Genomic DNA, 16,613 nt, shown 5'->3' with positions numbered 1-16,613 from the left:
CTTATTATCTTACATTAATTAACGTAAGATAAAGGTGTGGTAATCTTGCTTAAGGGAACAGAAAAGTAAGTAGTCATTTTCTTAATCGACTCGACGAGCTCATATTTTGGAGAGATTCAAACATGAAAATAGTTGATACCTAAAGTTTTGTGTGTGAGGTTCGTTATAAATTTAAGGGGTAGGCAAGGAGCTCACATGTCTGAAATAGGATTCCTTTTTCGCTTCCTGAGCTGCCACGAGACTGGGTTTAAATATGTCATCTATCCTTTTCTCACACGTGGTTCATGCCGCACACATACACCAAATTCTATTTTGGGTTGCTGTTCTAGTTGTATCTAGCTGTTCTATCAAGCTATTTCATTGTTTCAGTCGTGACCCTGTTTTAGCTATACTTTTTGTCCCATTGCAGTGTTTTTTTTTTGGTATAACAGTCCTTTCGTAACCTTATTTCCTCACCTAGTAAATTCTGCATATCCACTGAGTCATTATGTTACTTTTACTTCGCTGTGTCATCATATTAGCTTGTTTTAGCAACTCGACCTCATTGTCTTCCAGAGTAAAACCGCCTTTAGATTACATGAAAGCAGTCAAGTAAACGATGCGAAAACACCTATACTTTTTCAGAAATTACCTTTTGCGACAACTGTCTATAGCCTCAGTAGCTGACGAGCTATTAAACTAGATCGACTATATTTGTGGATTCTTGTAAGTGGGCCAGACAGGACTGCAGTGTAAAAACGTAGGAGCTGCTAGGATACGTACACATCTTGATACGAAACTTGATATTTTTACAATATGTTACCTCGATATAGCATTACCGATTATGTGTGCTGATCGATAGTGTTACTAACCCGTATATCATAACCATGGTAACGGTACGTGGTACCAAAACGGCCACGAAACCTACCAGAAGCAGAAACCTATCTATCGCTTGCAGGTTAATTAAGCAACGCAGGAAACGACAAGGGCAAAAAAACCCTTGCAGCTACAATTGGTTAACTCAGAGCTGCCGGCCCAAATTAGCACGAAATTATTTTTGAGACATTTGAAAGTTACGAGAGCTATCTCTTTATATTGGGAGCTATATTGGGTGCTAAAAAGTGCTAGTGACTACAAGAAATCTGCAAATACTAGAAACGCGTCACAAGTTTGTCAGCTATTCACATTTTTGCACTTTCCCGCCAAAAAGCTCAGCGTTTTCAAAGTAAATCGAAAACACCAAATGAGTAATCGTCGTGTATACACACATAAATACTATTGCAACAATATATCAATAAATACTCGACATAGTAGAACCGTTCTGAAGATAAACGTTACCATAGTAGGACTATGTATGTAAAATTATGTATGTAAAATGAAATTAAGCAAAATACGACTAAAATATTTGAATATATACTGGACCGACAATTTCTAGCATTACACTTCGTCCACTTTTTATATTTAATGCTTACCCTTCCAATGGCTTTCTTCGACTACCCGCCTTTTTACAGCGTAAAGGAAAGCTGCTTTGATAGAAAAATCATCGGACATATTATATAAATCGGGTATTATCAGAAGTAACTACCGACACCAACAATAATTACCTCTCTGATATTGTCGTGCAGCCGATCGCCGAACATGTGCCACCGAAAACAGAAATAATTCGTAGTAAAATCTATCTGTAATCTTGCGCAGGTATAGGAACTGAGCAGTCCCTATACCTGCGCGAATAATTCTTCTGCTATTCATTGCTTTTGTGAAAGGAAGCCAACAGTTAACACGCTATTTTTATAATGGGTCTATGTTATTTGGACATTGGCCGGGTCAAATCTGATTCGACAAAATCCGTTCGCTGTGGCGCCAAAGTTAAGGAGATGCGAGATCCGCAAGGGGCCCAATATCCGTGCAGTAGGCACCCATGCGTGAATGCGGGGGAAAGCGAACCACCTGTAACTTCGACGAAGCGCCAACAAACGCTTCCTAAAAATGCTTAATCGTAGTATATATACCGGCCGAAGGGAAACTAGGAGGGCAAGAAGCCAGCGCGCCATGCGCAGCAACCGGACTCATACAACGACAGTGCTCGTCGCAAGCTGGGTAAGAACTGGTGAACTCTGAAATTTTGAAGACAGCAAAATCGAACGAAGATTTGCTCTTGCGGTTTTGTATATAGTCCAAAATTCAAAGGCGGTGACATTAACTTATGTTTGGCCTTTTACAAAACACTTTATATATATATATATATATATATATGTGTGTATATGTATCTATAGCGCATATAGAACACCCGCGTTCCTTAATGCAATGCTGGGTCATTAACTGTATTTGGTGGGCTATTTCTGAACACGACTCTTTTATGTTTACTTCGATTTGTTTGTGCCCTTATTTCTTTAACACGTAATTTGACCGCCTTGTTGGTCCTTGTTTATGTTCATCATTTAAAACATATTAAAATATGCCTCAGATGATGAATTTGAGACACTGCAGAACATGCCGCCGAATCTTAGCTTACGCCGCAAAACACATTCAGACTAAATCGATATTTGTACGAGGCATTTCTTCGAAAGGACCTCGAAAATTGACTGGCGCATTATTCAAATAGAAAACCATAACGCGCGTTTCAAAAGCGCGTCAAATTCAAATTGTTATGACAGCTTATTCATGTTGTTCTGTGGATAGAACGTACGCCGTAGTGTTCTAGCTAGCTTGGTATACATACATACATACATATATATATATGAAACATAATGGAGCTATGTACTTCTTAGAATCATTGGCACCAAATACGGAAAAGACTGCTAGAACTCTAGGCCTGTAAGGTAATGTGTCATGTTTTTGCCCTATGGCATACAATGTTAAGTTGTAATTCCAATAGTCAGCGTACACGAAGTAAGCTTATATAATGATATCTTGAAGAGGAAGACTTTATTAGTTAATTTAATTGGTTAGCTGTTAATTAAAGCGATAGGATCTGATACACCGCAACAGTGTTTAGGCAGAAAGGGTACCTCTTTTGAAGCAGCGCGACGATACATGTGCATGTCTAAGTATCGCTACATTGTCGTAAATGTTACCGACTTTGGATTTTACCCTTTTAGACCCTATAATTGCTGCTGCTGCTACTATATATGCCCGGACTGCAGTAGGCAGTGACTGCCTTTCCTATATTAGTTATCGTTGTTGTATTTGTATTTGCTAATGTAATTGATGCAGTGACACGTTAGAAAACTTTCCTTTGCAAACAACTCACGCGGCGCGGTGTGCGACCGGAAGCGATGAACAGTTGTTACTGTGAGCCCAACTCGCTTTCAGCTGGGGGTAGATTAGTTGTAGCATGGTGATGCTGGCGAGGGCGACCGTTGTAACGATCGTGATAATGATATTTTTCTTATTTTCTTAGTCGTTAGAACGGCAACCTCTATTTGCACTTTCATATCGGCTGTGACCAAGGGCTGGCTACTAGCACTTGCAGGTGGGCTTCTTTCTCTGGTATTAGCGAACAAACGTCGCCCAACGTTAATAAATTAGGCCTTGGCCTAGGATTAACGAAGGAACCGTGAATTCGTTTGATTGCTTGACCTCGCGGCGTTTAGATCAGGGAGTTAGTTACCCAACGTACTACTGGTTACTGCAGCACTGTGGACATTAACAATGCTTGGGTCACGGACCCATAGACAAGAGGACTACGCTGAAGTCACTTGTCTTATAACACTATCCAATGTGCTTGCCGCTGTAGATGTTGGTTCTGCTTTTGTCGGGACAAGAGTCGCCATTTGTTCCCACTTCTTTCCACAACAATACCCTAATAAGATACCTTAAGAAAAAATCGCTTACTTCATTTTTCTAGATGCATGTTTTTTTTACGTGCATACATTTTATGCATATAGAGATCTTACTACGAATTTTCATCAGTCCGAAATTTCCGTTTTTACTACAAACATCTATGGTGGTTGACCAACTTTTGTGAATTTTAGTGTGTGGAATTTTAGTGAAACTTTTTTGTCGAGTTGTTGAGGACATTGAGATGAATTGGGAAGTATACATTTTCTGGTGGTACACTGTGGCTGAGGCCATAGCTCTGACGTTGTGTGAGAAAGAATTGACAACGTTTACTATTTCTAAAAGACTAACTAGCTAAAAAATCCTTTGCACTTTATATACGTATTTATGCTTCATTAATTTCAAATAATTTCTCATTCACTGTGTATTTATTGGTAAAATTTTAGCTTATAATGATATTAAATTAATAATTAAAGCAATGTGTTCCACTTGTTCCATTTTAATTGAAATTTAGAAAAATAAGAAGCCTAAAACTTTTAGCAGGGAAATATTTCATATATGGAGACGTAAAGCTACATAAATAATCTCTATATACGGAAACCGCGAGAGCCCTATGACAAATATTTTGGGGGTCGAAATGGTATAAATCTTTAACAAAAGAAAATTCAAATTTTTCAGATGTCTAAAATAAGTTTAAGGAAATGGCTTTAGGCTTTTCATTAATTTCCTGAAATTATTCACTGAAGTTTCTTAGAAACGCATACTTCTCAAGCCTACGAGGATACGACTAGCATCCCATAAGCAAGGCTAATGGCTAATAATATTTCGGCGAAATATAAAGAAATTATTATGTTTTTTTCTTCGATCTACATATGTAACACAAACTGAATTTTTTTTTTTGTTACCGTCATATGTAACAGAGTTTTATTTGGTTTTAATGTCTATCAGAGAATAAATCATCGTGAAAGAAACTAGAATATGTGTTGAATCTTTCAAAGACTTTCCGCCAATAGTAGTAGAATAGTTGTAATAACTATCTTACTAAACATTAACTACATCTTGGCATTAAGACACTGGATGTTAGTAGTTTCCAATGAAGCGCGAATTTCAAAAATGTTATCTCTCTTGAAGTACAATTTGAAGTGTCTGTGTTATTGTATATTTGCGGAACATGAGTAATTGTTTTGCCGCAAGAACTTTTCGCTTTATACATTTAATATTTGCCTTTCTCCACTCGTCTACATTTCACTCAATGCGCACTTTTTTAAATATTTTAAGTTAAAGTTGAGCATTTGGAAAAGCTTTCGTACTACGGACCGAGGGTGTCTTCCTTCCTTAATTAGCTGTGTGACACTTATGTCTGGTTATTATCGGAAAGTTATTGCCCTTAATATTTTTAGAGATACAGAATGTTCATACGTTTTGACCGCTTCAATCGCGTGAAGTTTGTATTCTATTTTGGAACTCGAATCAATTTCGTTGCCTTACGGTACCACGGTATATTTGTCTATTAATTGTCTAACTAGGTATAAGTGCCATTACCAAGCATATAGTTCGTACAATACGCCAAATTTCTTGGCATACTCTGACAACTATTTCACCACAGCTTACTGCCCTGCTGGCGCTGGTCGCCGCAGAAGTGTCGCCAACTTCGCTGGCGAGCTCACCAAGAGCTGATGTGACACTAGGGGCAAAAAGTAATGTTTCGTACAGCCCGCTCTTGTCAAGTTTATTCTACGCTAAAAAAAAACTCGATGAAGCGGATGTTTTTCAAGTAGCTGAATCGAGGTACGGTTATGGTGGAGGGCATCACGGTCACAAACAATACGGAGGTCATGGTAGACAAGAGGCTCGCCGTTACTATGGAGGACAACGGCATCATGGACATTATGGCGGACATCATCGGAACGACGGGCGAGATTACAAAAATCACCATGACCATCATGGAAGGCATGGCAACAGACATGGCGGTCATCGGCACAATCGGTATCACAACAACCACCGAGGAAATTACCACCACGGACATGAAGGCGGAAGACATCGTTATGGAAATCATCATGGTGAACGAGGTAAAGAGGGGGGTCACTACGGGAACAATCATTACAAAAATCGCGGACATCGAAATCACGGTCACAGGAATGTGTATCACAAAGAGGATTCAGCTCATCACAGCAGATATTATGACGATTATCATGATGGAGACCATCGCCGGAAGTATCGCGATCATCATAGACACCATGATAGACACGGCGGAGGCGAGCGGCACGGTCATCACCATCGACAACACCACGGACGGTATCGCCACGGCGATGACTACCACCGGCATGGTGGAGGCCATCACAAGAACCATCATGGTGAACATGGACGTCAGGGACACGAGCACCATCGCGAACATGGACAGCACCGTCGTCATGGAGGAGGACATCATAGAGGATCATATCATCATAATGGCGGACACCACCACCAACAGGGGCATCATCGCCATGGTCGCCACGGATACCACTAGTCAACTCTAAAATAGTTATACTCCTCCACGTAGAGAACCCTGTTTTTCAGCTATTGTTTTTTGCGTAACACCAACGCTTTCTTTGCCCAAGGAAATGTTATTGTCTTGTTAAATATTATTACTAGCATAACACAAGTGGCTCTTCATGTCCTTGTCGTTAATGAATGCTTTGCTATAATTCTAGTCGTAAGGTTATTTCTTATGAAATTGTTCTTGTATAAAGGCTATATACGTACATATAATAATGATGTTGTTCTCGTCTACGATATATGAAATCTATGCTTTTACATACATTAACTTTTTCATATCTGGCCTCAAAATGTATCATCACCACCACTTAGGTCATATTGTGTATTCTTGCATGAAAAACTTTTATGTAGCGAGGACCCCTGCGTGTTCTGTGTATAAAGTTACTGTTTAGAAGAAGTTAAGCGTTTTATATCAGGAAATACATAGCAATTTTTTGTAGCTTAGTCGAATTAAGCTATTCAAGGGACACTCTGAGATGTTTTATGCCCGGTATTTAAACCGTTAGGTACTATCACATACATGCGGCCGGCTCCCAACGTGAAATCAAGTGAGCGATATTTTGGAACTGGGCAATTCCTATCTATGTAGAAATTAGGCTCTACCAAGCTCTTAAATGTTCATTACGAATGTTGAACAAGATGCGAACAAATAATTTATTCTTTATTAAACAGTTTCTTAAAAACGAATGTAGCCAAACGAAAGGCCTTTGAAGCTATCGTAACATAACGAGACATAGAAACAATCTTCCAGTGCTTGAGAACTCTGAAGAGACCCGATAAATTCTAAAAGCACCTTATGAAATGAATAATACAAATTCTAGCGTTTCTTTGCTGAATAGAAAATACCACATTTTTTATACTTGTGACAATGAGTGATTATGTTACATATCGTCGGTTATTGCTCATGACCTCTCTCTCTCTCTCTCTCTCTCTCTCTTTTTTTTTTTTATATATATATATGTCGTCTTGCGAAAAAATAGCTGGTTTCTCTTTAACCATCTATTTTTTTGGCAAGCCATGTTTTGCGTTGTTGATCGGTGTTGAAGGCAGACTCCGAAAATGATTGCCTAATGAATAGAAAAAGCCTAAATCTGTCGATGCGAGATCCAAAGTATGGAAGGTGTAACGAAAGTTTTCACTGGAAGTCCAGGAGGGCAGCTTTGACGATGTTTGCCGAGTGTGGCTCCGCGTTGCTATGAAGTAGGATAACTTAGCCTCGTCTGACGGGTATCTACTTGGAATAACTTGGTTGATTCGATGCAATTAGGCTAAGTAAACGTACTAGACACCTCTCTGGTTTGCAAGAACCAATTCCCATTGAATTAGCCCTTGCAATCCCACCAAAAGCAAAGAATAACCTTTTTTAGATTAGGATGTAATTGGACTTTAACTCTTGGCTTCTTTCCTGGAGCCGTATATTCCGATCTCTGGTTGTTGATGTACAGACAGCACTTCTCATCATCAGCGATAACTCTGTGTGAAAAATCGGTCATGGTGGTCTCGTGACGCTCGATACCGTGGAGTTGTTGAGATACATCGTGAACGCATAGCTTTCTTGTTGCATTCAGAAAGTACCCAGATTCCAAATTTCTGTACGAACTCAAAAGAATTGAGACGGCTAACTACGGTTTCGTTACTTTAGCTCATCTTCTCAGCCAATTCTTAGGTTCTTCGTTAGGACCTCTTTCGTTTAAAAAGGTTTTTAGACGACAATCATCAAAAGCAGAAGGTCAGCTAAAGCGAGGTTTCGGATACCACTTTCAAACGTGGCGAACCCTCTTAAGCAGTTACTTCAGCGGTAGCGTCGCTATCGTACACAAAACAAATAGTTCGAGCTATACTGGCAGCGTTTTAGCCTCAACGACATACGTCATGCAAAAGAGGTCGAGAACGCATCTTACACGTAAAACGGCTATATTTGAGGAGTTCCTTAGAACTCACACTCACAACACAACACCATCACCAGAAAAGCAGGCGCTTTTAAACGATATTTTAGACGTTAACAACAACTAAGCTAAGCGGAAAAAAGGGCTTTTGAAAAAATCATCGGATCAATTTGCTGCACTTTGTTAGAAATTGCAGTGCACTGTCAGACACAATTAGAATTAATAAGTAAAGGTTTTCAGAAATTCTTTATAATTAACACAAATGATTTATATGACTAAGCAACGCTTTTTGGCACTTCTAAGCTGGGAGAAACAATAAAAATACCCCTTCCTGATTCGGACAACAGTTTATTTATAAAGGGTAACCAAACAGTAATGAACCTTGTTTTTCTTTGTAATGTCAGCTCAAGACCACCTGTATTTTACAGGTCATAATTATATTTTTTGTCTGCTTGTCCAAGTGCTATTCATGTATAGCGGTAATTGTTTTCGATGGCACAATTGGCACGTTAAGGTGTGTCCGAGTTAGTTAACGCTTTCCATTTGTTAAGAATTTGTGACAGTTATCCGTCGATCGAATTTTTTTTATACAAAGTAAGGCTTTAGATTTTATGTACTTATATAATTTTCGAGATCTACAGAAATGCCTTTGATAGCATTATACTTGTTACAAATTTTCGTTGAATCCAATCAGGTGTTTTAATGTGTTTTCCGCATGCAGGCATTAAGGAATCACAGGACTTATAATTACACATAAAAAGCGAGGCACAGTTAGTGACCTCGTGGACCGCCAGCTAACAGTGATCAAAACATTAGAAACTATAGGTTACTCTACCTAAATTGTTTTAACATATCACGTATCCATACCAGAAGCGGATCCAGAGGAATACAAAGAGACGATAATCATTGACGTTTGTGCCCATCTTGGGCCGGTTCAGTTTGTTATAGATTTTATATGATACGCCACAAATACGCATTCCTGCTCTAATTTGTGCTGTATAACTCAGAGTTAGTCGTTAAAGTGTTCCCACGCTCGACTGTGCAGAGGAAATTATGCTACATTGAACTCTAACCTGAAGGAAATTCATCAGTAAATATTCTTCAGCAACTTCGAAGGTGTGAATAATGTATACGAAGACTTAAGCTCATTAACTCACCAGTTGAATAACGAACAGGCCCCATTCAAACGAAAACGACGGTCACAGAATAACGAATATATGACTTACATCAATTACTAAAAATGAAGTTTCCACAATTACGTTTACAAAAGAATAGCTATTGATGTCTCATAAGGTTCTATTAGACGCCCAAATGGAACGTCAATAGCGGGCAAGCGCGGGAAAGCGTACACACTTAGTGCTTTCCTCGAAGCTACAAATCTTATTAAGTAATTTATATTATAAGTACAATCTTCGCTGCAATTTGATGAGTCATCTAAGGAAAGTCTCTCAGGGTGCGTTCGTTCTTCGGTGTAGGTGATCAACTGATAGACTGAGTTCAAGTTATCTCAACGCGTTAGGAACATCAATGGAAAATATTCAGGCACCGTCAGGGAAACAGTCTTGAAACATTCATGTATATTGTTTATACAAATCCTATAATTTATCGATCGCCTCGCTTATGATGTAAAAGACCATACACATGATGTAAAAGATTTTGTACTTTATGCACTGAAGGCTCCATTGCGTGTACTCGATCGACGCACTAAGCCTACAAACAATCACAACTATCTACAATCTATGGGTTGCCGCAGCAGTCAATCTAAGATACGCAGAACATTCTATATGTACGCAGAACAGATATAGTTATTCACAGAGCACGCCACTTTAATTGGATCATACGATCATATTTCTTTTAAAATATCTGACTTCGTACATAAAAGTAGTCAAACTATGCGCCACGATATACGCAGCGTCTGTATGCTATCCAAATCAGGCAAGTGTGCTAAAAGCTTGAGGAAGTCGGAAATGTACACGCGAAACGCGCTACCTTAAAATGACAACGTAGAAAAAAGCTAGAAATCCTCTCAATGCTCATTGGTCTCAAAGCTATAGGTAGGCAGACGTTCGAAACCTCTAGGTCTGGAAGCAGCAAAATACGATACAATCGAAACAACTACGAGGTCTTACAATAAAGGTGTTACCTAGATGCGTCACTAAAAAGCGTTGTGTAGATAACCCCTTCCCATAAAGACTTCCTCGTGGGCTGCGCGAACAATTATAAGACAGTACGACACACGTGTTATTTTTTTTATAAGTTAAAGCTATTTTTTTATTATGTGTGTATGAAAGCATATAACGCGCTTAACAGAAGAGTAAAAACGGCAGTTTTTTTTTTTTTCGCAACTTACCAAGATAGTGGACTGCAAGGGATCCGCGTGGAATCCTTCTATATTATAGCGTTCTTCTAAGATAGTTATGGCTAAGCTTATGTAAGAAAAGGAAAACAACAGCTGAGCAATTTGCGACACACCTATTGAATTATATTTTAGGCATAGCACATGTTTCAGAAACTAGCCAGAATACATAATTACCTTTTTTAAAGGAATATGCAAAGACCGATCAACCAGATCTTCTTTTTAATATGTGATATTCAGGTCTGATAAGCATAGAACAAGACATAATTTTGATCGGATATGGGACAACTTATTTGTCGCTCATGATTGGGCCTTCTTTCGCTTGATGTCGTTTTTTATTCAAATGCTCTGAACAGCTTACAGTGAGCGTAATATGAAAATATCATATCTCTTGCGTGACGTATTCGTAATAGTTATCTACAACAGCAACATTAGGTTTAGGGCACTGTGTCTTAAGCTTCAGGCAACTCGACCCAGAAATGTATACTAGATCCCTGCGAGTGAGCCCACTCGCCCCCTTACAGGAAGTCACAAAGATTATTTTACTTTTAAATAATAAATTTTATTAAACAGTACATCATGATGTCAGAACATCTCTGTAATTCTTACATAGATGGAAATCTTCTCGGGATAAATCCCAGAATCACTTTCCTAATGACACTAACCTAAGTTCTATATATATATATATATATATATATATATACCCTTTAATATGACTTTCCCTTCTGCACTTTATTTAACCAACTGTTCGGCTGTAGTGGTATTGTTATATACTGTATTTTACGCGAAACAAGATCTAATAATTTAGGTGTAACATTGATAAAATTTTGTTTCATCTTTATTATATTTGTCTAGTAGCAAGTGTTATTTTTTTTTTGTCATATGTGTAAGGTGTTAATTAAGCCAACTTTTTTTTATAGTCCCTGAAAATTATTCGAACTAACAACAATTCCCCATAATTATCTTATACTATTTTAGATTCCTAATACGTTAGGAAAATCTTAAGAATTTTAATTCAATTTCTTTATATAACTTTATAAAATTTATTTTATTTATTATTTTATATAACTATGTAAAAATTAACTATTTTACCAATATGAACTATCCAAGGTAGTAGCGCTTTTATGCCTATAGTATCTTTTTAATAATTTTTATGGAACTCTTTTAGTAAGGTTAATAATTATTTTTCCACAGCATCAGAACTAAGCACTCTTAAGCGTCCACCTGCTGCCTGGTGGGCAGCCTGAATACCTATTTAGTCATAAATTGGCCCCGACCTTCCGGTTGCACCACGTAGCGGACATCATGCCCACACAAATCATGTTTCAGCTCGCCCAATCGACTGGCCACTGTTTTATTACGTCTCTTAAGTACACGTTTAAATCGTCAACAGCAATGGCACGTGTTATTTTAGTGTGCCATATATTTGAACACGTATCGTTTGCACACCACACATCAATGTCCACTACTTGAATGCGTGTCATAACTGGTCACGCCGCTAGTCACTTTATATATATCTGTTTCGTATTGTCGGTTTGATGTAGTGCTACATTAATTCAACTTTGCTAAGGCTATCGAGCACATCGACAAAGTAGTACTGCCGTTTATGCCTATTGGCATAAAAGTGGGCTCGCTAAGCGAAAGACTAATTCGTCCGCTGCGGTCAATCGTCTCGCGGACTTCGTCAGGCAAGGCAAGTTCCGTGGAAGCAACGTCCTTAATTAACGTGCTTGGCCACTGACGAAAGATTGCTTTCATGTCCAGCGGGCCGTGATTGCAGAAGAAGCTTGCTACTTATCTCATGCTACAAAAAGCACGTTCTGCGGCGTTCGTTTTCGGTCCCGTAAGTTGGACACAGCTAGACACAGACAAGCAGTTGTTTCAACAGACATGTACAGCTTCTCCAACATGAAAAGCCCGCCCGGACAGTCAGTCGAGACTCCTACATGCACACACAGCTGGAGCATTTGTATATACTGCTATTACCGCGCCACTGCAGTCTTGTTTAAATGTAAGTAGCACGCCACCTTCATTTGTCTTTTATAACATTTGTTTCATTTGATAACGTTTCTGAGGTCACCTTTGCAGCAGCCGCCTATGTCCAGTTTATCTATACTGACGGTACATACTAAATCGCGATTTGCACCGCGTAAAACACGCACACGAACTCATGGCAACTTTTATGGCCAAATTTAACGCGTGGACCACTGAACTGACGTACAACTGATACACATGAAACCGGTGAAAGACGTCTGTTCGAAATCTGGTCGTTGAGATCTAGCAGAGGAACGTTCCGGCACCTTGTTTGGCAAAAAAAGCAGCAGCAGACCTCAAGAAAAACAAAGTATAATGGTTTGGTCCGGATCGGTTGTCGAAGAGGAGGAGGGCAGGCCAATAAGAATGTTACGCATGGCCGGAGGCTTCATTACTCATAGACGGACACCGAACTATCATCGATCTGTCATCCAGCCACGCCCGTGAATTCTGAGGATCGCATCGACTAGAATGGTTGTCTATTTGTCCTAGAGCTGCTTGGCATGTAGGGCACTTATAGCGACTCTGTAAGACGAACCGTGAAAGTAGCGCTCTGAAAGTGTTTTGTTATTTTCTAAACAGTTCCTTGTTATAGTCAGCGAGGTCGCTGCCGTCGTCAGTAATCGATCGGCCTTCCTCACCAAGAACTTCACTGCACCGCGGGCCCTTACACTTCTTCACCGTGACTTAACGGGACCTGACCTTGTCACGATGATGCCACTAGATAGTTTGACTTCCTACAGCTGCACACGGCGAATTTAAATGGCAAGAAATAAGTTAAAATTATTAGTGATGGAGACTTTCAATTATAATCTGAGCTTCAGGTACAGCCTTTTACCATTTGTCAGTTTGCAATACCTTTAAAGTATCTGTAGCATATCGTGCCTAATTCATATAGCCCGCATATGGGTAGTTCACTAGTCGGAAGACACTAGTGTTCAATGTCACAATTTAAGGGAAGAACAAATAATGTCGATGCACTGCAGCGGAAAACATTCACATTGTTCTAGAAATAAAGATAACAGATTCTGAGAACTGTTGAAAATTCAGTTCGAGAGTTGTTCATAAGTAAGCGCCACTACTTTGGCTGTTAAGCATTACATCAGACGCCCAGTTCCCATTACGAAGCGTGTGCCCAGTTACGCCCAGATTCGCATCTGGACCACCGAATGCCCCAGGGAAGAAGTTACCCAATGCAGTATCACGAAAACAGCTATTCCTAACTGGAATTTCAATTTGCTTATATTCATGCATCTATTATTTATAAATACGCTCTAAGTAAAACGACAGGACGAACGGCTACGCAAAAAATTTCATACGAGATAGATAGTTCCAGATGACCTTGAATTAAAGATGCTACAACAAGAGTTTAGCTATGAATATCTTATAGTTGAAAACACTCTGAAATGGTATGTTGCCTAAGTAAAAAAAATGAATTGTCTTTCTTTATTGACGTTAAGTGTCACAGTCAAGGAGTTCTCGTAACTGAACCTCTACGATAGCAACATAATCATTCGTGCTCACTGAAGAAGAGTGTTTGTGAGCGTAAAATAGATTTTTCGCAAGTGAAGATACATCTTCTCACGCATGTGGTAAGGCAAACCTTACTGACACAAATTCACCTGATTTATTGTTTTCAGAATATAGAATTTGAGGCGAGCATAGAAAGCTGAAACCAAAAATGTGATGTTATGAATTAGGTTCGAAAGTACAAAAGATGATAAGGAATTCATCTTTCGATCTATTATTGAACTGAAAAGCGGACTGTTAATGAAGAATATATTTTCTGACTGAAGAATATGAAGAAAAAACAAAGGAAAAAGAATTACGTGCGTTCACTTATGAGGATCCCTGAATGCTATTGCTTGTATGCAAACACAATTGGCTAGAAAAGCTAGAAAGCAGGCTTTTAAAACAGACGTCTGTATATTCGGATCGAATACATTCATCTTCATTTTTTGATCAGGGTACGTCCTGTAGAAAAGCTATTGACGTAATATTCAAAGCTACTGACTCGTAGACAATAAATTTTTAAAAATAATTGTTGATCATCCTTAGCTTTATAAGAAGTTGAGTATGCCTTGTGATGAAAGGGATCTAGTGTTCAATTGCTGTATGTCATATATATCTATATATATTTTTTTTCGAGTTCTTTTTCGAATCCTACCTTTTCCCCTGTGGCAACGCTCTTCATTTGTTGTCTTCAGCTTGTTTGTAACCCTATTCAATACTGTTTCCCCATGAACCTATCATGAACGATCTCCCGTGCAGAACCACGTTTACAACTCAAAATGTTCCAAATAAGGGCGGTCGCATACAATGTCACCGCAGTCGATACCCACAACTATATTATCGATTTGCGCGCATTAGACAAAGTGACTTCCATTCTGTTTCGAAGCTTTTAATTAAGGTAATGAGTATGACCTAGTATACCATGCGATGGAATTCTCATCCAGCGAGCTAGAACTGTTACGGGAAATCTGTACTTTATCATTGATCACAAGAAACTAATGGGGAATTTACGAATAAATTAGATCAGTTAATAGCGTCTCCAAACGCTGTAGCTGTGGACGCCACTTGTTGTTGTGACGCCATCAATTGTTTTGGGCAAAAATTTCCTTTTCCCGATCCTAAAGTCCTCATATAAATTTGCCTTGCGTATTACCATCTTATAGTTTGGATATAGAATCTGCCTGCTCACTGAAATCCGCAAACATATATATGTTATGCCTAGAAGGTTCAGAGACAAATAAGTCATATTTTACGTCTGATACGCTAGTCGATGTTTAAGATCATGGAAGATAATTTGAAGACCAGTAATGGCAAGCAATCCGCACCATTCATTTATCTCAAAGCAATGTAGTGTGAGATAAGTCACCTTTTTGATGAAAAATATGGAACATTTTCAATGCTGCACTGTAATAAATCGAAGCAATAATGATAATACAATTATTAATATTAATAAATATATATAAACCAAGGTAGTATATATCATTTGAATGTGCAGACAATCAGCAGGTAGCGAAAATCAACTCGAACCAACACACTTACTTTCTCCTACAAACGACACGTTACTACTACGCAATTTCTGTGAGAAACATGAGAAAGCTTCTAATTTCTCGTGTTGTTACCATACTTGTATTTACGATGGCTGAAACTTTGCCTTAGAAGCGATCCAATAAAGGTGAAAACATTGTCATTTTGATAACCACCATAATATAGAATATTATATTGATAAAAAAAGCGGCCGGCCTAATCACTCCAAGTGTCTGGCGCCTTTCATCCAAATTCGAAGTGCTCATACGTCGTATTACTGATAATATCCTCCCAGTCAATAAGAGAATACAGAATATTTACGTCACCCCGTTGAGATCTCTACGGTGACGTCGGCGACGTGTCAACACCAAGGGAACAGCCAGCTTTCTCTTTCCTGTCTCTGTGTGTTGCAAAGGCTGCCTCTTATTGACAATTGCAGCTTTGTTCTATTATCATTCTCTCGAACGAGCTCTTGACGAGAAACAAAGTCCCAGTGCCAACGACAAGACTGGCAAGCTGACACGCTGAAACGCTAGAAAACGAGCGAATTTCATTTGTCTGCGGGAAGCCGTAACGGACGCTGTCAAGGAGAAACTTTTTTTGTAGGATTTGTTTAAGGACATACAGCAAAAATATTTCACAAAAAGTTTTTTTGATACGAACCCATGCAAGGAATAGGTCGGGGCATAGTGCGGTTGGTGCAAAGAGGCGGCCATGGAAACGTTTTTGGACGACCTTCAGGAATCTTGGAGAAAGGAAAAAAGGTATGAACGTGTTTATTATTTCGTTAATCCCATTAGTTGACGTAAATGTATCTTAATACGTAGAAAATTCTGGCATTGCGCGTATCGTGGCTCTTTATAACTTCTTTCGTGGCGTTCCAGGACGGCTTTTTCCTTGCGTATTTTTTTTTTCGCCATGGCCTTTATAACTGTAGGACAACGCTTTTTTTTCTAAAACCTTGTTCAAAAACCTAATATCAAAAAAGTATCCACCGACTTATATAT

At 38.9% G+C, this 16,613-nt stretch overlaps 2 protein-coding genes across 4 annotated transcripts in view; both read left to right on the top strand.

The window, feature by feature from the left end:
- Nucleotides 1-158: 158 nt before the first annotated feature.
- Nucleotides 159-11,140, top strand: LOC111243156 (uncharacterized). Its single transcript, XM_022788281.2, has 2 exons — nucleotides 159-2,076; nucleotides 5,366-11,140. The coding sequence occupies exon 2, from the start codon at nucleotides 5,556-5,558 to the stop codon at nucleotides 6,273-6,275; it is 720 nt and encodes a 239-aa protein (XP_022644016.2). The 5' UTR covers nucleotides 159-2,076; nucleotides 5,366-5,555; the 3' UTR covers nucleotides 6,276-11,140.
- Nucleotides 11,141-16,032: 4,892 nt separating this feature from the next.
- LOC111252538 (1-acylglycerol-3-phosphate O-acyltransferase ABHD5-like) overlaps nucleotides 16,033-16,613 on the top strand; it is a 19,752-nt gene continuing 19,171 nt past the window's right edge. The window contains exon 1 of one of the 3 annotated variants that reach the window (XR_015319102.1): nucleotides 16,033-16,370. Coding sequence is in view for 2 of the 3 variants with exons in the window: in XM_022810663.2 (XP_022666398.1) it covers nucleotides 16,321-16,370 (50 nt within the window). In the remaining variant the exon portion in view is untranslated. The remainder of the gene's footprint in view (nucleotides 16,371-16,613) is intronic. The other 2 variants (XM_022810663.2, XM_022810654.2) reach the window with 2 other exon arrangements.

The sequence above is a fragment of the Varroa destructor genome, unplaced genomic scaffold, assembly GCF_002443255.2.
Source record: "Varroa destructor unplaced genomic scaffold, Vdes_3.0 BEIS01000001.1, whole genome shotgun sequence".
Classification (NCBI taxonomy): domain Eukaryota; kingdom Metazoa; phylum Arthropoda; class Arachnida; order Mesostigmata; family Varroidae; genus Varroa; species Varroa destructor.
This window is presented reverse-complemented; position numbering and strand designations above follow the sequence as displayed.